At 36.6% G+C, this 21,585-nt stretch overlaps 1 protein-coding gene across 7 annotated transcripts in view; it reads left to right on the top strand.

Moving 5' to 3' along the window:
* The first annotated feature begins 2 nt into the window (after positions 1-2).
* TSC1 (TSC complex subunit 1) overlaps positions 3-21,585 on the top strand; it is a 42,093-nt gene continuing 20,510 nt past the window's right edge. Inside the window, exons 1-10 of one of the 7 annotated variants that reach the window (XM_027869371.1) lie at positions 588-834; positions 4,611-4,770; positions 8,670-8,805; positions 9,329-9,391; positions 15,128-15,309; positions 15,700-15,803; positions 16,898-17,050; positions 19,027-19,171; positions 20,336-20,490; positions 20,977-21,050. In XM_027869371.1, coding sequence (XP_027725172.1) covers positions 15,204-15,309; positions 15,700-15,803; positions 16,898-17,050; positions 19,027-19,171; positions 20,336-20,490; positions 20,977-21,050 — 737 coding nt within the window. In that variant the 5' untranslated portion in view covers positions 588-834; positions 4,611-4,770; positions 8,670-8,805; positions 9,329-9,391; positions 15,128-15,203. Of the gene's footprint in view, positions 93-587; positions 835-4,610; positions 4,771-8,669; positions 8,806-9,328; positions 9,392-13,873; positions 13,895-15,127; positions 15,310-15,699; positions 15,804-16,897; positions 17,051-19,026; positions 19,172-20,335; positions 20,491-20,976; positions 21,051-21,585 lie in introns of those variants that run through there. The other 6 variants (XM_027869370.1, XM_027869375.1, XM_027869372.1 and 3 more) reach the window with 6 other exon arrangements.

Below are 21,585 nucleotides of genomic sequence, written 5' to 3' on the forward strand. Positions count from 1 at the left end.
GGGGGAGGGGAGAGCTGTACGTCCAAGATGGCGGCGCCCTGTAGGCTGGAGGAGCTGTGAGAGGTAAACAGCCGAGGGGGAGGAGGCGGTGGGTGAGTATAAGGGTGTCGCTCTTCTCCTTCTCACCGGGGATCCCAGGGGTGGCCCGCGCTCTGGAGGGCTTGTCAGGGAGGGTCCTGGCAGAAAGAGGGGGCGCTGGTGCTGGGCGTTTGGGAGGAGGGGGGCTTCGTTGGCGGTCCCCTCCTTCTTTGCTTTCCCCTTCTCTTCTCTTTCTCTTTGGGGGCTGGACCCTGCGGGGACTGGCAGCTCTCTAGGAGGAGGGGGGCGAGCCCCCTGGATTGCCCCTCGGACGGCGCCTGACCCCAGGCCCCCTAACCTCCCAGGCCCCGGTGCCGAGGGGAACCCTGAGATGATGGGCTCTCTTCCCTGCAGCTCCTCCTTTCCCTCACTTTCCGGGGGTGACGGTTTCCCCGGGGGTGGGAAGCACTCACAGCCTCTCTGAGGAGATCAGGGCTCTTGACTCTTTAAGGGGTGGCGAGGGGAAAGGGCCGGGGACCCTACTGGAAGGGTCGAAGAGAGAATGAATGGAGGGAGGCGAAGTGTCCTGTTGCACTTACTTCAGCCTCATTTTCTCTCTTCCTTCCCACCCTCTGCCTCGGTTGAGATTTATCTTAATTAAGTGTTTTGCACTTTGGGAGCTTCAGCGCATCCAGAGGGTTTAAAGCTGGAAGAGTCCTTAGAGATCGTCTAGTCTAACCCCCTCATTTGTCAAATGAGGAAACTGAGGCCCGAGAGGAGAAGTGGTTTTGCCCGTTAATTGATGATGACGTTAAGGTAACTGTCAGCACAAGTAATACTTAAAATGCTATTTGCAGTGACTTCGAACCAACCACAGGTCACCCATTCATTCATTTAAGGGAGCAGAGGGTGAAGAGACCTCTTTCTGGAGATGGCTGCTTTATTAAAAGCATTTTCTTTGCTTGCAGTGATAAAAGATTTTTCTTTGGTGTCAGTGAATCTTGTTTTTCTAGTTCTGAAACCTTTACTGGGTTTCCTAAGTCTAGCTCATATATTTGCTTATGTCTAGATTCCCATTCTTGTCATTCAGTGGAGATGGAGCTAATCTTTTGGATTTCTTTTTCTTTTTTTTCTTTTTTTTGGAGGGGGTGTGTGTGTGTGTGTGTGTGTGTGTGTGTATGTGGTGTGTGTTTCTTGACTGTTTACAGGAGAAATAAGCTACTCCTCCACCAAAAATATAAAATGGCAATATCATAAACATTCTATTCTGTACGTATTGTGTATTGTGTATTATGTATGTATGTATTATGTAGAAAATATTCAGGACCTTTTTAACAGGTTAGGTCTGGATGCCTCCTTTGCCTATCTTATCGTGTCTTGTATTATACTTATTTGTGTACATATTGAATCCCTCCTGGTAAGTTGTAAGAATGGGGATTGTCCTTTTTCTTCCTTGTATTCGCATTGCTTAGCAGCTTATAGACACTTTATAAATGTTTGTTGACTTGAAGTATAAAGAATTCAATGCAGTGGGGTATATTTATGCTAGACTATTTGGTTTCTATAGATAAGTTCCCCAAACAGAAAATATTTTTCTCCAAGATAAAATAAGCTTTTGTGTTAGACTTTGATAGCTAGTCAAGATATATATTTGCTAATATATGAAGAATTTAAATCTGAGATGCTTTGTTTTTTGTAATCTTGGGATAAACTTGTAGTCTTCCGAATTCAAATACATCCTGGCTAAATGGAATTGTAAATTTCAGGAGGCAGTGTTAAACCCAGTCTTCAGAGAACTCTTGATTTATGCAGTGAACACCTGTGATCCTTAAATTGAACATCCTAAATAAACCCTGAATATGCAAATGTGTAAACTGATTTGGGGCTGTGTAGGGAAATATACTTTTAACAGTCATGCATCAGGCAAATGAGGCTACTCAACACTGAAACATTCTTTGCTATTGCCCTGGGGAGCTACAGAATCTTCTTATAACCACCTGGTGCAAGCTTAAGGGGTATTTATAGTAGATATAAATGGAAAATACCACCTTCTCCATACCTACTAAAGTTAATATCTTATCCAAAACACAAAACAACTATAGTATGTCATTTCTAAGAATGCAGATGATGTCAGCTTTTTTTTTGCTTCATGCATTTCTTGGTGGCATGAAGCACATGGCATGTTTTTAAGCCCTTAGTTAGAATGCCTTTGTCAGCTTCCTTAACCTGTTCATTCTAGATTTGAGAACCCATAAACTGGCTCATCATGTGAATCATTGAACTCTCACTGACATATCAAAACAGTTCTGGTATGTTTGGTGTAGTGGTTATGCAGTATATTACTAGGAAAGTCCCTGAAGCTTAAGTGTCTCATTTATGCAGTGAAACTGCGCAATTTCATCAGTATATCAGGGCAAATGAATAACTTAATAGCTATCCAGTATGCCCTACAGTAACAGTTTTCATGACTTCTTTTTCAGTTTGTTTTTGCCTTTTATTTAGGTTAATCATTATAATGTAACACTTGGATATAGATACTCAAGAAATCTTAGTTTGATTTTCATTCATCAGCAAACTTAAGTGACTGTTGCATGCAGAGTACTGTGAATGAGGTTTTTTGTTTTTTTTTTTTAACTTATCTTAAAGTTGGTGCTAGAGGGAACCTAACACTATCTCAGACTCCTCTAGGAAACTTCCAAGGTGCAAATGTACCCTTTCATTACCTTGCCACAGTGGATTAAAGCTTTTACATATTCTTACATTGTTATCTTAAGTTCATATGTACCCCAAAGAGTCAATCCAGTGGCATACTGGAAACCTTGCAATGAAATAGATCAATTTTTCCTTGAAGCCTGTTAGCTGTGTGAACTTGTTGAGTCACTTAACTTTTCCTGGTCTCATCTTTAAAGTAAAGTCGTTGGACCAAATTATTTTTAGTCCAACAAAGAGGTCCCTTCCAGCTCCAAGATTCCGTGATTTTAATTTTTTTTGAGGTTGGTCTTCTTGCTATTCCTCACCCACAACACTACAGCTTCTTTGGCTATCTCATGCCTGACATACTACTCTTCATCTCCTGGCTTCACTGATTTCTTTCAATACTCAGCTCAAATCCTACCTTCTTTTTTTTTTTTCCCCAGGCAATTGGGGTTAAGTGACTTGCCCAGGGTCACGCAGCTAGTAAATGTCAAGTGTGTGGTCTGAGGCCAGATTTGAACTCAGGTCCTCCTGACTTCAGAGCTGGTGCTCTATCCACTGCACCACCTAGCTGCCCCTTCAAATCCTACTTTCTTTAAGAAAGCCTTTCCTGGTCACCCCACCCCAATATCTTTTCCTTGAGATTATCTCCAGTTTACCTTGTCTGTTTCTTGTATGTACATACTTATTTGTATATTGTCTTTCGCACTAGAATGTGAGCTCCTTGACAGCAGAAACTGTTTTGCTTTTGTATCCTCAACACTTAGTACATTGGGTGACACATAGTAAGTGCTTAATAAATGCTTCTTGACTTCTTGACTTGAAGGAATCCCTAATTCTAGCTTGCCTCATCAAAATGCTAATGGCTTTATTATATCTAAACAATTAGACTTTACATGGTGATATTTTTATACATTTAATGGCCTAGAAAAATAAACTGCTCTGCACCTCTTTAAAATCTTATTGCTTAACTTTTTTTTTCTTACTAATTTGTGAATTCCTTATAGTCTTTTTTTACGATGTTATTTTGTGGTGTTTATCTTTTAAGGGACTAGTTGTTTTTTCGTTGGAATTAGGAGTATGGTTGTATGTGGTGTGTACTCAAATAGAATTTCCTTTTTCTGTACTTAAGTATTCACAAGTTAATACAATACAGTTTTCTTAAATCTGAATGAGAAGAGTCATCAGAAGTCATCTCATCGTCATTAGATTTCTGAGTAGCTATGCCTTTGCTTAAATACCTTAAGTGATAGAGACCATCTCAAATTGTTAGGAAATTTATCCCTTATCAAAAAGAATCTGCCTTCCTATGACTTCTCCCCTTCTCCTTACTCCCAGGAACAGTTGGTCCTAGTTCTAACTGGTGGGACCAAGCAAAAGAAATCGATCCCCACCTTTTTTTTTAAAAAATAGCTTTTCAAATACTTGAAAAAAGCAGTCATCTTCTTCCTAAATCCTTTAGGCTAAACATCCCAAAGTTCTTTGACAGAGTCCCTGCTGGTTTTGAGTCCTCTCATCATTCTGGTTATTTTGTAGCTTGTAGATGACCTTCCTAAAATCAAGTTTCCAGAATGAGCCAAAATGTGGCCCAAAAGACTTACCTGGACAGAGGTATATGACTTTCATTTTATATTAAAGTACACATGGGCAAAAATGAACAAATATATAGGTTTCCATTTAAATTGACCTGAAAATCTTAAACAGTGTTATAATCGCCAGTTTCTCTGTTAGTTTTAACATCTGTTGGTTGTCATTTCAGGTAATAAAATAAGTAATAAATTTACCTTTCTGAACCTCTAGAGTCAAAATGCTGTTAAGTTAGTAGTCATTTCTAATTTTCAATAAAAGTTCACAAAATCATGTCCTTTCCTCATGTAATCCTGTCTTTTGTTGTGTAGGGGCCTCAGTGTCAATAAAGGGCAGAAGAGGGAGCCATAAAGTAAAGAGTGCTTCTGTGTCAGATGAGTGAGGAGGGCATTCAGCATTGCACTTCCACATTCTCCTCTTAAAGACATAACTTGGATACATGCCAAGCATGATAGTTATGCAAACCCATTGGTAAGGGTCTTATAAAATAAATAAAATGGTGGCTTAATAGTAATCTCATCTTGTGTTTGAGCAGCAAGGTACATTTTGGATGTTCATTGTGTCAAATCTGGTATAGGAGATGAAAGTTAAATAGCAACAGATTTATGGAAAGTAATGTGTTCAGGCATACTGAAATAATCCATCACTATCTGCTTTAACTTCAGCTGTTTACACGGTGTAATGGTAAAAATGCAAAAGTGTATCAATGTTAAATTATTATAGGCATTTTTTAGAAGTAAATATTTCTAATATTATAAAGTAGCAAGTATACTTTGTACTCCTAATGCATCTTTTTAGTAATAACTTCTGGATACATTACTATTTTTAAAAAATTGGCAAACTCTAATAAGCATAAATTAATTTCTTGAATGACTAGCAGACTGGAAAGTCCCCAGTTGGTTTGTAGCTGGCAGCTTTCTTTTAAAGATGGCCCTATAGACCACAAAGACTGTAAACCATTTTGTTTAAGCCCCTAGGCTAAAAGATTAATTCACTCTTCCCTGGCAATTAAATTTTTTGTTATGCTCCTGATTTTTAAACAAGATGCCACTTAAATCATATTTTTAAGAGTGAAGAACTTGGGTGTCTACCTTTCAAGAATAGGATCTGTTTCACAGCTTCTAAATAATTGTCAAAGTTTACAGTACACTGATGATGGAAACCAATCCATTTTTGGTGTATTTGAATGTTGCAGGACTATTCTTCAAGAATTATATAATACTGAGTTTCTTCTTTGCTTGAACCTAAAAGCAAGTATTTATTTTAGTATTTCCAGTACCTTGCTTTTGACCTTTTTTCTGTAATGGTCATTAACTTGACACCTTTGGTACTTCCCTAGTATATGTTCAGCATGTTGAAATGACAAGTTACATTTCTGATTCTGTGGACATCCTATAAGATCTGCAGGATTTATTATGTCTGATTCAGGCGACACAATGCTAAATAACCTCTCAAGTTCATACAGTAGTCACCTGTCTAGTACACATGTGGGGGGGAAGAGGGGGAGATAAGGAAGGGGTGAAGCATTCTTGGTGCTAGCAAATTGTCAGAATGTGACAATGCTGAGTAATATTATGGCCAAAACTGTTGAGTTCTTGCCCCTTGAGACAGTTGACTGGAGTGTGTTTCTGAGTTCTTAAAATAAGGAGCAAAATTATCTGATTACTGTGCCAAAATGGCATGTATACTGTTGAACCTAGAAACTGGCAAGTTGGAGCTCTCTACTGCCCCTGTTAATGTGACCTTGGAAGGTACTACAGCTGAAGAGACAACTCTAACATATGACCACAAACTTTGGCAGGTTTAACTAACAGCTGTTTTACTCTCTGGCAAGCAGTGTTGTCTTTTTTCTTCCCCTCTCTCTTTTGTAGATTATTCAGTGCTGTTTGAGATACTTGGTATCTTTGGGAATATAATCAGGGCAAATTATAGCTTATGCTTTTGCATTCTTTTTTGCTAAAGAGAAATATGAGAGAACTTTGTACACGTTGCAACACACTGATTACCGTAGTATATCCAAATTTGCCTTGGCCTTTAATAGAAGTATTAACATAATAGAGTAAATTTCCCTTCCTTTCCATTGTATCATTTTAATTCATTTCATCCAGTGAATTGCTCTTTTATATTCATACTCAGCAAGAAAGGGAAAAACAGGGGCAGCTAGCTGGCACAATGGATAGAGCTCTGGCCTTAGAGTTAGGAGGACCTGAGTTCAAAAATTTGACCTCACACACTTGACACCAGCTGTCTGACCCTGGGCAAGTCCCTTAACCCAGATTGCTTTACTTCCCCCCCCCCCCAAAAAAATGTTGTGGACCCTTTAAAAAAATTTTAAAAAAGAAAGGAAGAAACAAGGTTTTAGGGAAGAGTAAAGTTCATATCTATAACTTGCATTTTCCAGACTACCTCATAATGATTTTCTAAGTACTGTTAACTTTGACAAGTAGCTTTTTCTAGGGAACATATGAAACTTTCTTCCCTGAATCCTAAGAGCTCCATGGCAGTATTTCCACATAAAACACTTTTTAAGGCATTTTAGATCCTTTTTTGAACTGCAAACGATAGCTGATAGGTTCAAAATTCATAGCTATTACTTAACTCATGCAGTTGAAAAATTATCTTCTCATAAGTAAGGATGTAGGAAAAAGACTTTACAAGTTCATACTACTAAACAAGTATGGTGGTACATGCCTATGATCCCTGGTACTGGGAAGCTGAGGTTGATGGGTCACTTGAACTTAGAGTTTTGAGCTGTACTTCCAGCCTACATTAAATAGGGAAACCCGATCTTCCCCCCCCCCAAAAAAAAGATTGTATTTAGGTCATGCATGAATAAATAGCTATTACCTTAAAATTCATAGCTACTCTGCATTCAGATATGAAAACAGTCCACTTATGAACCCCAGAAATGAAACCTATATGAGGCTGCTTTAAAACTAGAGAATGTGTTAACTCTTCCCTAATCTGTTCCCACCTCTCATAGTACTTTGCTGACGTCTCTCTAACTGTAGCTTCACGTTATAAATTCTAATGTAGTTTTCTTCTCCATAACTAAAACACAAGCTTCTGAGGGTACAGACAATATATTGAGATTTTTTTTTAAAACCCTAAGACTTAGCTCAGTAGCTTGCATGTATTAGGCACTTGATAAAGAGTTCAGGGGTTCTTAATCTGGGGGTTCATGAACTTTTTCTTAATATTTATAACTTTCATTATAATTGGCTTCCTTTATAAGTCTATGTATTTTCTTTTTTGTGTTTAAAAACATAATGAGAAGGGGTCTGTAGGCTTTGCCAAACTTCCAAAGGGTTCTATGACACAGAAAACATCAAGAACTCCTGTTTTATTGTTGAAGTATATTTCTGTAATTCACTGATCCAACAAATTGAGTGCTTACTATATACAAGGCACTATGTTACATACCACGAGAAATTCAAAGATTGTCAACATCCCTGACTTTTGAAGCTTAGTCTTGTAGAGGAGAATAAGGCAATGATTATTATGCAAAGTATAATGTGAATGTATAGTAAATGCAGTTAAGAGGAGGGATGTAGAAATTAAGAGGGAGAAGAGATTGCTGGAGGAGAGAAGATCGAGAAAAGCTTTGTGTTAGAGATGGCATTTGAGCTTGCCCTTGAAAGGTAGGTAGAGGTCAGGATGTAAAGGACATTTTTAGGTGGAGGAAACCACATTAACCAAGTCAGAGAATGGCAGGATGAATTGATAGTGGTGAATAGTCCAGTTGGAAGAGTTTAGGAGGAGATATGGATAGGATTGTAGGAGACAAAACTGGAAAAGATTTGGGTGTGGTATATAAATGATCACAACTTTATCCTTCTGTTGCTATTTTTTTAGGTTGATGATATGGACTGGGATTAATACAAATAAGGAGTCTATATGACTCAGAGTAGACTAAGCAGTTGACTAAGCTACTTATAGACTGGAGATCTTGTATGCTAATCCTAGTTATCTGCTTGATTGAGTTACCTGGGATAAAAACTTTTTCTATCTGAACATTTGTCTACCCTATTGAAATGGACCTGCCTCATAGCATTGTAGAATAACTTATGTACATCATCTAGTAATGGAGAATTGTTATTTTGAGTACTAGAAAATGCCTGTACAACCTTGATGTACAATTTTTCTTATCAACTGGATCAATAGGTTTAAAATGGTTAAAAGATCTGCAATCAGTTTAATTTTGACCAACGTTGGCTGTTTTTTAATAACTTAATTGCTTCCAACCTACTGCTCTTCAAGGCTTGATTACTAGGTAAATATAGAATATCATTAATAGAACCCCACTTTCACTGGTTTATTCACACTAAATAAATATACACTGAGTAAGCTTTTGCCCTTCTGCTTCATAGGCTATTTCTGTCCTCCCTGAACTTGACTTAGGATACCTGCATTACAGTCTGGTGGGTATAGTGCCCCAGTCAAAGTCCTCAGTCTTCACTGTGCGAGACATCAGAAGTGAGAGCCTCTCAGGGCTTAACTCATTGGGTAAGTGGTGAGATGGGGAAAAGGAGGAGGGGAGAGAAGATAAGCCAGCAATGTGACATGAGAGGCCAAAAAGCTAATGTAATCCTAGGCTACACTAGTAGAAATAAAATCTATTTCAAAGGAAACATATGTCCTACCATACTTTACATTGATAAGGCAATATTTTGAGCAGTGGAACAATTTAGGCTGTCACATTTTAAGAAGGTCTAGATCTTGTGCAAAGAAGGATCACCAGAGCATTGAAGGGTCTGGAAAACATGTCAGGTGATGAATGGTTGTAGGAACTTAGGATATTTAGCCTGGAGAAGAAGAAAGTTGGGGCAAGAAGGGTGGGCATAATAACTGGTTTTCACTGTTTAGAAGGCTGTCATCTGGAAGAAAGGTTACATACTTGAGTAGATAACTTCTAAGGTCCCTTCCAACTCTGATATTCTGTGAGCATATTTTATTATAAGATTAGTGTTTGTACTTATCTAGTGTATTTTTTTTTTGTTGTTGTTGTTGTTGTTGTTTTTTCCTTTAGAGATCATGAAAGACACCAGGTTGGCAGCACTGGAAACTGAAGTACTAATTGTCCATAGAACAGGTAGAGCATAATTTCTTGTGGTTTGTCATTCTCATTTAGGGGCAAAATGCTTAATGTTGGTTTTGGCTAAGTTCCCCCTCTAAGGGGGAGTATGTTTTACATTTTAGACAGTACCTTTGGAGAGGTGATTATAGGCCTAATGATCTTATATTTGACCTATTATTCTGCTGACCATTACAGCAAGGGCGTCATCTGTAGTAGAATAGTGTGTATATATTTTGAGGAGTTGAGAATGAAATTGTATCTGGTATGAATATATATGTTGGTAATTGGCTAATATAAATCATCCAGTAGTGTTAATGTTGTGACATTTATTACCTTCATGTAACTAAGCTCAGGTGGATAGTGATAATCCTATGAGATAAAAAACCTGATATTTTTACCTTAGTAATTTTTGCTCTTTATGTGGATTTTGTTGATTATAGACTAAGAAAAGCACTGTGGTACAGTGAAAAGAACACTGGATTTTGAGTCAGAGGACAGGGGTTCAAATCCCATCTCTCAGTACTTGTTAGATCTTTCTAGGCCTCAGTTTCCTCATCTGTAAAATAAGGAGGTTGGACTAGAGAACTTCTGAGGTCTCTTCCGGCTTTAAATTTGTGATTCTGTGAAAATCTTTGTTGTTGAATCGTTTTTAGTCATGTCTAACTCTTCGTGATTCCATTTAGGGTTTACTTGGCAAAGATTGCCATTTCCTTCTCCAGCTCATTTTACAGATGAGGAAACTGAGGCAAACAGGATTAAGTGACTTGCCCAGGGCCTAATAAGTGTCTGTGGCCAGATTTGAACTCAAGAAGACTCCAGGCCTGCCACTTTATTCACTATGACACCTAGCTGCCCCCTGTGAAAATAGGCGGATGTTTTCCTTTTTTTGTCAGACAAAGAAGTTTCCCTGAGTTTTGTCATTTCTGTTTTCAAGCCTCTTATTTTTCTGTGCTTCAGAAAAGAGCATTTTCTGCTAGTTGGGATTGATGCTCATGAGCAGGTTGGCTGCAAAGTGTTGAATTTTTCAGCCAAAGAAATTCTTGAAATCGTTATTATATAGTTGTAGAGAGCCTGAAGTCTGAATCAGTGAAGGGAGAGCTGACAACAACAAAATCACAAATCTTTGAAGTATTAAGAGTGCTAGTAGGAGTTGTGTCTAAACATTCAACAAGGTGATAAGTAGCTAACTTAAAACTCAATCCAGTTTTCCATTTGATTTACAAAGAACATTTGGCCCAAAGACTTTAATTCTTTTGGGATGGGGAAAATCAGATTTTTAAAAAATGAATGAAAAAGCACCAGAAAGCAAATTCAATAACAAGTTCAGTATTTGAATACCGACTGTGTGTAACTTGTATTAGACACAGTAGGGACAGGTTTTATAAAAGATATAGTTTCTTTCTTTTAGTTTATGATCTGAATAGGTAAACAAGATATATATGTAGATATAGATATGTGTATATATGTATATAGATGGATATGTATATATATATATACACAAAGAAAAATACATAGTAAAACACGTTATATGTAACAAATGGAGAGTTCAGATATTAAGTGTTACAAAAGTATAAAATGGTTGTGATGGACAGCACTGTAAGGAAAGCATGTTAAAGGAGGGCTTTGAGAATGAGATGGAAGGAGGATATATTTAAAATAATAATAGCTAATATTTATATAGTGCTTTAAGTTTTGCAGAGAGGATATATTAAAAGTAGTGCTTTAAAATTTACAAAGCACTTTACAGATATCTCATTTCATTAAAATTTATTTAAAATTAATTTCCTAATTAGAAGGTTTCTATGATTAGGAATCTCAGTTATATATACTTGACTACTTTTTAACTTAGCTGTTGATTTCCCAGGAACAAAAAGGAACATTTTGGAAATAATTAAGTGGCTTAAAAAAGTAGATAGACAACCGTAGGAGTTGAGTGCTTATCTGCTTAGAACTGGTTTAAATACCCCACTCAAGCAGAACTTATACCCTACTTTTACTTTATCTTCCTTTTCTTAAAAGTTGTGTGGAGTTGTTTTCTTTCCTACTCCAAACTGTATACGTGGAGCAACAGTGATTGTGTTTTTTACTGTTAGTACAATGAAGATCAGTCAAATGTCCTAGTTATTTTTATATATACAAGTGTATATGTGTGTGTGTGTGTGTGTGTGTATAGTATTTTTATATATACAAGTGTTAGCTGGGGCTAAGTGTTAGATAATGCACATGATCTTCACATCTTTTTACTTAGGCCTTAAAAATAAGACCTAAACCTAGGTGCAAGGGACCTGTTCCTGTAGACAGTGTGACTGTAGTAGATGGGGGCTACTTGAGTTAAACAGAATGCTATAATTAGATGAGCTAAGTGTTCAGAAATAATCATGTAGCATTGTCAGATTTTTTGCATTAATCACTTACCTACAACTTTGACTACTCAAAGTATACCTAAAATACCTAGCACTCTGCTGTACACTTATCAGTTGGTGGTAGTGAATTCAGATGCTTTCAGATATGTAAGACGTTACTGACCTGGAACTTAGGTTTTTTGGCTTCTCCTGTATTCCGCCTCCAAGTTGCTGTTTTCAAACAGCTGAAAGAGGTTTATTGATCTGAGTGAGTATTACACACACACACACACACACACACACACCTTGATTTACTGTTTATTATTTATGATAGCCAGTCATTTTCTTTTGAATTAAACAGCATCTTATGATTCTCTAATTATATGTGGTTAAGAGCCCAGTAAGTATCATTGTACTTGGGTACTAGACTTGAGTATCCTTCAACGATTCATTTCTTAAATGTGAGTAATATAAAAATCTTGATCAAGTCATATGCTGCTTATCATATTATCTCTTTTTTCCATCTCTAAGACTTAGGATATACTTGTAGCTATGATAGGGGGTTTATTAGAATATAATATCTAAAGTATTTGATTTTCAGGGGTACAAATATTATAAAAATGAATATTTATTGTTTGTGGGGTTTAATGGAATGGGCATTCTGTTTAGAGTCAAAAGACCTTCCATTTCCTGCTTTGTCTCTTCTGTAATTAGATCTTACTTTCCTCATCTTGTGAAATAAAGGGTTTGCACTCTAAGATCTATAAGGTCCTTTTCAGTTTTAAAATCCTTCAAATCTGTGGTCATCAGGTTTTAAGTTTAGAGCCCTTGAAATTACAGGCTTTTGTATGTTATCTGTGGATCTCAGATACTTGTGTGACCAGGGCATTTACCAATCAGCTTTTTAAAATATTGTATGCTTTTGATTTCGTAGGGAATTATACTAGTTTTTTATTAAGACGGAAAAGAAAATTCACCTTTTTCCTTGGTTACTAAACTCTCTTAAGTATTTTGGATTAGTTTTATTGGCTGGCTTTGTTTACTTTATTAAAATGCTCAACAGATGTTCTGCTTTTAAAGTTAGTATCTGAGTATGCAGAATTGGGACCAAACCCCAAAAGACCATTGTGTTCTTTTAGGGGATTCATTATATAAATTCATGTTTTTAGTACTTGGAATCATAGTTTCATAAAGTTTAGATATTTATGCTTTGAAAAATTTGAAGGTTAGGATAATCTTTTGATTTAGTTATATATTGGGATTAGCTAGCAAGAGATTAGATGCCTAGTAAGATTAGTTGGCATTTTAAAGCTTCATTTCTAAAAGTTTTGTGTCTAAATATCAGTAATTTTTGAACCATCACTTAACTTTCAGGTGACTGTTACATGGCATAGCATTTGCCCTGGTGACTAAACATACCTCTCCCATCAAAGCCAGTCGTGACCTCTCCATGCTGTAGGAATAGACAGTCTTGTAAACGCTGTACCATCAAAATTTAATGTTATGGTGATGAGGTTCTTGTTTCTTTTCGGGGTAAATTTCAGGATTGTTTTCCAGTTAATGCTATCGTTCCTGGATTTGATGGTATCCATATACATTGACTTGCTCATGCTATCATTGACTTAATTTTGTACTGTAATTCTATAGTTCTTAAATTAGATTTGAGGGCTTCTTTTTTATATGTGAAATTAAAAGGAAATGTTCTCGGTTTTGTTCTTCTGAATATATTCAGTTCTAAAGCACAGAGAAACATCAGCAAAGCCCAAACAAAGATGGCAAGCATCCAGTTATCTTGCCTACTACTGTCAAGGCTAATTGACTTGGACTACCCAGCTTGTTTCTAAGTTGGTAGATTTTTAAAAATTAAAAACTGCGCTTCCTGCTTTACCCAAATGCTTGTTTTGGTGACAGCAGAAATGCTTTTCAAAAATTTCTAGATGAATTGAGTAAGATTTTTTTCCTTGGCTTCTGAATTAAGCCTTTTTGGCAATTCTTTCCAAGTCTCCGGTGTAACATTTAGGAATAGAAATGAGTGCTCTAGAAGTTATGTAAGTCTTGTACTCCATTATAATGAAGTTATTGCTTTTTTAGAACCATTTCTGCAACTGAGTCTTATAGAATTGATTGTCTGACATAATGCCTGAGTTGTGACATGGCTTTGTGATCACTTTTCTAGGTGGGCTTAAGTTTCTTCCCATATCGTGATTTGGAGTCAAATATACATCTAAATATTTTAATTGACTTTCTGGCCTCTTAACTTCTGATTCAGAGGAACAAATCAATGAATGCCTCAAGGTTTTTGCTTGAGAATTTAAAGAATTTGGATTCTTGGATTAGCATCATTGCATTGGAATACTACATTAGTTGTAGTCAATTACAACTGACTATTTTACAAGTTAACGTTAATATGAAGTGGCATTGTTGTTCAGAGAAGCCGGTTAATGTTGTAGCCATTTACTCTTGGCTTATTCAAGGAATCATTGCAATATATACTGGCTATATTTTTATTATTAACAAATCTATATGAGATACAATAATTGGTACCAAACAAACAACTTTAAAGATTAAAGCAGGCAGGTATGATTATAGATGTTTGTAGTGACTCCTGTAATGTGTGTCTTTTATGTGCTCTACCTTTGATAAGGTGTGAGCATTGAGATTTTTCCATCTTCTTGTCTTGTTTCATTTGACCTGTAGCAGATGTGTTTTGAGATGCCTGAAGAGGGTTAAGGAAGTACAATATGAGGTAAAAAAAAAAAAGGGGGGGGGTAAACCCAATTAACCTGAGACCGTGGTCTCAGTATCATTAGTGTTCTAACCAACAGGGAACCAAGCACAGAAACTGAGATAGATATTAAAGGAAAATTTGTTGTTGTTCAGTCATTTTTCAGTTGTCAAACTCTTTGTGACTCCGTTTTTGGGTTTCCTTGGCAAAGATACTAAAGTAGTTTGCCATTCCCTTCTCCAGCTCATTTTACAGTGGGGAAATTGAGGCAAACAGGGTTAAGTGACTTGCCTAGAGTCCCACAGCTAGTAAGTGTCCAGCTGGGTTTGAGCTCAGGGAGATGAGTCTTCCTGATTCTAGGCCCAGTGCTTTATCCCCTGCGCCACCTAGCTGCCCAAGGGAAAACTTGCCCATCTGTAAATTTCTGTCGTCGATAACTCGCTATCCTAACACTAATGATCTTTTTCTAGTTATTTCATTAACTAGAACTAATATTTGGTCATAAAATTGAGAAGAATGAAATCACATAGACCCTAGTGTCACGTAAAAAAGTGATTATCAATCGTTTTTCTCTTCCCTACTGGCCATCAGTATTAGTTTTGTGTTTCAGCAATCATTTGGGAATGAGGAGCTAGTGGGTAATGGTACCATTATCACATGAATAGTTTTCTCTTTTTTCCTCAGTCTGGTCACAAATGAAGAACCTGTGGAAATTTTAGTGTGTGTACCAAAACTAGCATGAACACATACGTATAAGATAATGGCACAGCAAGCAAATATTAGTGAACTCCTCTCCATGCTGGATTCCTCAGCTCTGGGTGTGTTAGATGACATAACAACTGTCTTTAAAGAGAACCTCAATTCTGGTAAGTAGCTAGTGTGGATAGTGTAGTTTTTTATTTTTTCCCAGTCTCACCTCTTAGTGCCAATCCGGAGAAAACAGCCTACCTCTAAAGTCTCCTTCCTAAGTTAGAATCTTTATGGAGTCAAGATTCATGGCTTCTATGGGGGCAAACAATTAGGCACTTACTCAAGTTAGAATTTTAAAAAACTAGAAATTGGTTTGGTTTATGTGATCTGAATTGAAGTAACATAAATTTCACACGATTTTGCATGATAATTTGCCACAAAGTTATTCTTAAAACTTAAATACAGAATCGAGCTTATTTCACATTGGTGGGAAGAGAAGATATTGAGGCATATTTTAGGTATTTAAGAAAGAAAGCCATATTTAAGCCATATTTCCATTTATTTAGACCGTGGTCCTATGCTTGTAAACACATTGGTGGATTATTATCTGGAAACCAATTCTCAGCAGGTGTTGCGCATCCTGACTACATTGCAAGAGCCTCATGATAAGGTAACTTCTTGATATTTGATGGTAAAACACTGAAGAAATTATGAAATAATGACATAATTTTTAGGTGGCATAGTGGATAGAGGCTGGGCCTGGAGTCAGGAAGATCTGAGTTCAAATCCAGCCTCTATTCCTTACCAGCTGTGTGACCCTAGTTTCACTTAATCATTTAGCCTCTGTTTGCCTCAGTTTCTTTTTCTTTAAAATAGGGACGATAATTATAGCACCTACCTCCTAGGATTGTTGTGAGGATCAAATGGGATAATAATTGTAAAGTGCCTTAGCACAGTGCCTGGCATGTAGTAAGTGCTATATAAATGTTTGCTATTATTATTATTATGTTCAGTACACTAAATGTTTCACATTTGGCTTATCACAGGTAAAATTGTGACTAATATAATTACATGCAGGAATAACTTTTTAATGTAAATTAATTGAAAAGTTGTCCAAAAGCATGTTTAAAATGTACTAAAGACTTTGCTCTTTGTAGGAACCTTATGATTCTTTTGTAGAGAATAAATCATCTCTTAAATTTCTGGTTTGTAAATTCAGATTTTTGTAATTTTGCATGCATTGGTTATTATATAAGAAAAGCCTATGGATGCTGTTAACCTGTAAAGCCATTTGTTAAACCTGGTGCCGAAGGATAGGACAACAGAGGAGGGTTCAGCTGTATCAATACCTATTTCTTTTTTCCTTGGTTGGTAGAATATAAAAACTTTTTTGTATTTGCAAAACTTGGAACTTTGTGATTTGGAGTGTGAGGAAACTTTCTAATATTTTTTAAAGGATTCTAATAACATGCCACTTTTGTCAGTTTTTGCTGCAGAAATTATGTATTCTTGTCATTTTAGTTTGTTGTGATTCATGATGCTTATTTGGGGTTAAAATATGATATAGGTCTCCAAAATGAAGGTGGAAGAAAAGATACTTTTAATCATTACCGTCTCTCTCTATTGTCTTTTGTATCAAAAAACAGATTAGAATGATTTAGACACTTGAAGACTGCTAATAAAAATCATCTTTTTTCTAAGGGCATCACATGTATTAGGTCATATCTGAATGTATGAAATAAACTTTGTCTTTTCCATTTTTAGCACCTCATGGACAAAATTAATGAATATGTGGGTAAAGCTGCTACTCGTTTACCCGTCCTCTCCTTACTGGGGCATGTCATAAGACTGCAACCCCCATGGAAGCATAAGCTCTCCCAAGCGCCTCTCTTGCCTTCTTTGCTGAAGTGTCTCAAGGTAGGCATTCTGAAGATTTGAATGATTTGTTCTATGAGCTTAGTCTCTGAAATACTGAATAACTTGGAACCACTGAGCTTGTTAATAATTATAGTAGGGAGTGCATCGTAGTTGAAAGCCTTCTGGAATCAGAGTCAGACCTTGATCTTCGTCCCAGTCCTGTTACTGGTGTAATGAGTCTCTTCACCTCTGTAAGCCTCAGTTTGTTCAGCTGTATAAAGGCAATATCTGCCTTATTTATCTCAAGGGACTATTCAGTTTAAATAAAAATGCATACAAAGCACTTTGTAAACCATAAAGTGCTATAAAAATAAGATAGTTTTATTTAAGCCAGACTGTTCTTTAAAATTCAGCAATTTTGTTCAAGTATAGTGTAACACATGTCTTAGTGCTCGTTGAATTTTATGATACCTGGAATACTATGGATGCTTGATGTCTGAATTGTCTTAGCCAAGTACAATAAAACTTATTAGTTATCTCTGTTCAGAAGTTTATAACTTAAAGCAGTTTTTATTCTAAACTTTATACTGTTTAAGATGTTAAAAACTGGCTGGTTCATCTTTTTTATCTCTTATGTAAAAATGAATGACATTTTATCTAGGTGCTCTGTTGGACTAACCATAAAAGAGTTTAAAAGACCTTACTAAAGTATTTGCTATATATTCACAACTTGGTTAATTATCCAGGTTAATTATCCAATAATAATTATTCTTATTCACATTTGTTAATGGCATGACTTGATGAATTTCAGCATTTTTTTAAATATACACAAAGGAGCATTTTGTAGCCTAGGCAGAACTGTAGAAAAACATATTTTAATACCTCTCTGGTAATAGAAGACTAAGAGGCTTTAGAGGAGACATTGTGGTACAATGAAAGGAGCCATGAATTTGGAGTCAGAGGATCTAGGTTTGAATCTTGGCTTTGTCACTGCTAATTGATCTTGGACAGGTCACTTAACCTTTCTGGTCCTCAGTTTCCTTATTTGTAAAATAAAGGCTTGGTACTAAGTTATCTCTGAGCTCTGGATCTCTGGGTTGTGTACATCTGGGTTTTATGAGCAAAAGTTACAGATTTTAGAAATGTAATTTAGAACTCTTTAGTGTAATAGCAATCATTAGATTCCTTAGTCTTGAATTGATATCCTCTTGCCTAACATTGTTTCTTGAATATTTAACTTCAGTTGCTTGTCCTATAACTTATGCAGTAATCATATCTCTTTGAGACCTAGTGACACTCTGAATTGATTTCTTTTCTTATGAGTTCAATTAAATACTGCTTTCTCCTGAGTTATTTGGTGATGTTAGAAAACCAAAGATTTTGTCAGAGATAGCTTTACTGTCCTGATTGACCTTTTGTCTGTCTTAATTGGTTTCTTCTTAGATGATCTTATAACTCAATAGTCTTTTAAATAGAGAAAAAAGTATTGACTTTTTTCTTTAGTGATGAATGACTTGGTTATGAATGGTAACATTTACCACCACCAGTGAACATGGAATAAAGTACTGCTACATAGTTTAGGATTTTCCTGACCAGGATCTAAGATATGTAGACCAACCCCGAGAACAAGAGAACAATGTATGATCTAGTTTTGATGTAACATTGGAAAGGCCTAGTGGTGAAAACTTCTTATGCTTTCATTTGAATGCCATAAATAAGTCCTAAAGAGTTAGGAATTGAAATTCACTATATGATGTTACCACTCATCCTGAAAGCTATAGAGGTGTGATGAGAACTTAAGACGATTAACATAGAGCTGTTAAAAGTTATTTATGTTGAGTCTCTTTTGAGTTTATCTCTAAATCCTTAAGGAAAAGTTTCTAAGCTAGTAATGAATGCTCTTCTCATTCTCAGTTTCTAAGTTAGTAATGAAGCTCACTCATTTAGATCCTCATCAGGTAGTATGTAGTGCTGATGCTAGTCTTATTTCTGGCAGGTTGTCTTCACCCTTCTCACTTGACTTTTCCTCTCTGCAGACTGATACAGATGTAGTAATACTTACAACAGGAGTTTTAGTCTTAATAACCATGCTGCCAATGATTCCACAGTCAGGCAAACAATACCTTCATGACTTCTTTGATATTTTTGGCCGTCTTTCATCATGGTGCCTGAAGAACCCAGGTAAGATTCTTGTAGAATTGCACATCAGACACTAGGTGGAGCATATGAGTTTTTTCCCTTGTTATTCTGTGGGCTCTCATCTATTTGGTATGAGCTCAATTTGAATGATTTACAAATGTTCTTGGAAATTAGCTATAAATACACATCTGATAAGCAGCTGAGAGATCGCTGCCTTTTAGTATTCTTTGTTCCAGAAAGGTTAAGTGTCGGAGGAGAAGTCTGTGGTACAGCACAAGATAACTGATTTTTTTAGTAGTAAAACTAGGTGTAATAGACAAGCTTGGGAGCAGAGACTCTCTTTGATCCCCAGCACTTAGAGTGGTGCCTGACACAGTAGGTGATTAATAAATGCTTGTTGATCAACTTAAGCAATTACAAAATGGAGTTAATTGAGACTACTCTGCATTTTTGTACTGTGCAGAAGACTCAGCTCCGAGTGTTTTTGGTGTGCTATCCTGCTGATACCCTTAGAAGAAACCTTGTCTTCTAATGCTAAGAAATATTTATTTATAGGGCAGCTAGGTGGTACAGTGGATAAAGTACCAGCCCTGGAGTCAGGAGGTCCTGAGTTCAAATCCAGCCTCAGATACTTGACACTTACTAGCTGTGTGAGCCTGGGCAAGTCACTTAACCCCATTGCCTAGCAAAAAAAAAAGAAAGAAAGACTTATTTATATATGTAGAGAGGACGGGGAGAAATAGTATGTACTAATTAGAGATCTGGTTTCAAGAGCTATAGAATTTTCTACATATCTGCAGATGACACAACTCCATCAAAGTGACTCATAAGCTTATGAGCATGTGATAAAATTCTTAGTCTTCTGCCAATCCCAGCGTCAAACATTAGCATTGCAGTGATAGAATGTGTAACATTTTAATATCCTATACAGGAATAGAATTTTTTTTTCCACAGCTAAACATGTGGAAAAAAGCTTTCATGATGCCAGCTTTTTTTATTAGTGGAATATTCTTTTGAAGTTGGGAATCATTATTTTGTACAGTTTGCCCCTTTTTATGGACAACTCTTGTCTGTTCTAGGTTTGTGCCTTGGTGCTTTTCAGCCAAAACTCCTGGTTCAGCAAGATTTTTTGACAAATGTGTGTATTATCTGCTTTTTCTCATGTGCTCCACTGTTAGTACTTTCTAAAGAGTCTAATTTCTTTAGGTCATGTGACAGAAATTTATCTCGTCCATCTTCATGCCAGTGTTTATGCTCTCTTTCATCGCCTTTATGGAATGTACCCTTGCAACTTTGTCTCCTTTCTACGTTCTCACTATAGTATGAAGGAAAACTTGGAGACCTTTGAAGAAGTGGTAAAGGTAAAACATGTTTTACTGGTCTTTTTGTTGTTCAGTTGTTTCAGTCATGTCCTACTCTTTGTGAACCCATTTTTGGGGTTTTCTTGGCAAAGATACTTGCCATTTTCTTCTCCAGCTCATTTTACAGATGAGGCACTGAGGCCAACAGGGTTACCTGACTTGTCCAAGGTCACACAGCTAATAAATGTCTGAGGTTGGATTTGAAGATGAGTCTTCCTGACTCTAGTCCTGGCCCTCTATCCACTGCACCACCTAGCTGCCTCAGGCCTACTTACATAAAATAAATTTTATGTAGCTTTGATCTGCAACTGTGGCCCATTCTACTCAAATGGTAGAGATACTTTTGAAAAAAGAAGGGTGTGGGCTTTATTGCTTAAAGAAGAGTCTTAAGTTTTCTATACCTATAGACTGTCCTAGAATTGACTACACAGGGTTAAACTTTTTCTCACATGGAGCATCAAAATTATCTGTCTTTTTTTCTTTTAGCCAATGATGGAACATGTTCGAATTCATCCAGAATTAGTGACTGGATCTAAGGACCATGAACTGGACCCTCGCAGGTATTAGAAACTTAAGCTGACTGATACAAACCTTTTAAATAGTGTTTTAGAGATTGAAAGCTTTTTCTAGCAATAAAATCCTTTGGGTTATTTGTGGAATGGACTTTTCCTTTAACTAGTGGAAGTTATTGTTATGCTGTTCTCCCAGAACTTTGGAACATTAGGAAGAAAATGTTTATTCCCTATAAGGCCTTGTTTGGAGAATGAAAAGGTAGAAAATATACTTAAAAAAAATAAAGTAGACTATTTTAGCTAGTTTCCTAGATTCACCATTTTCCACACTAACCTGAGGATGAATTGGGAGAAGCTTCAGGCTTTGATATGAGGACTTAGATTTGCCACCTGGTGTTGCTGCTTAGGAGTTTCCAAGTCTCCCTGTTTGCTTCTTTGATAAGCAGACTTCTATGGCGTGCTCTAATCAAGTGGAGCATGCTTTTTAAAACTATATTTCATGTATATTCCTAGGCTTTTGAAAATGGAATTGGCTTAATATAGTTCTTTTTAAGCTAGTGAGAGATGGATTTGCAGAACAAAT

The sequence above is a fragment of the Vombatus ursinus genome, unplaced genomic scaffold (assembly GCF_900497805.2).
Source record: "Vombatus ursinus unplaced genomic scaffold, bare-nosed wombat genome assembly UNPS02014793.1, whole genome shotgun sequence".
Lineage (NCBI taxonomy): Eukaryota > Metazoa > Chordata > Mammalia > Diprotodontia > Vombatidae > Vombatus > Vombatus ursinus.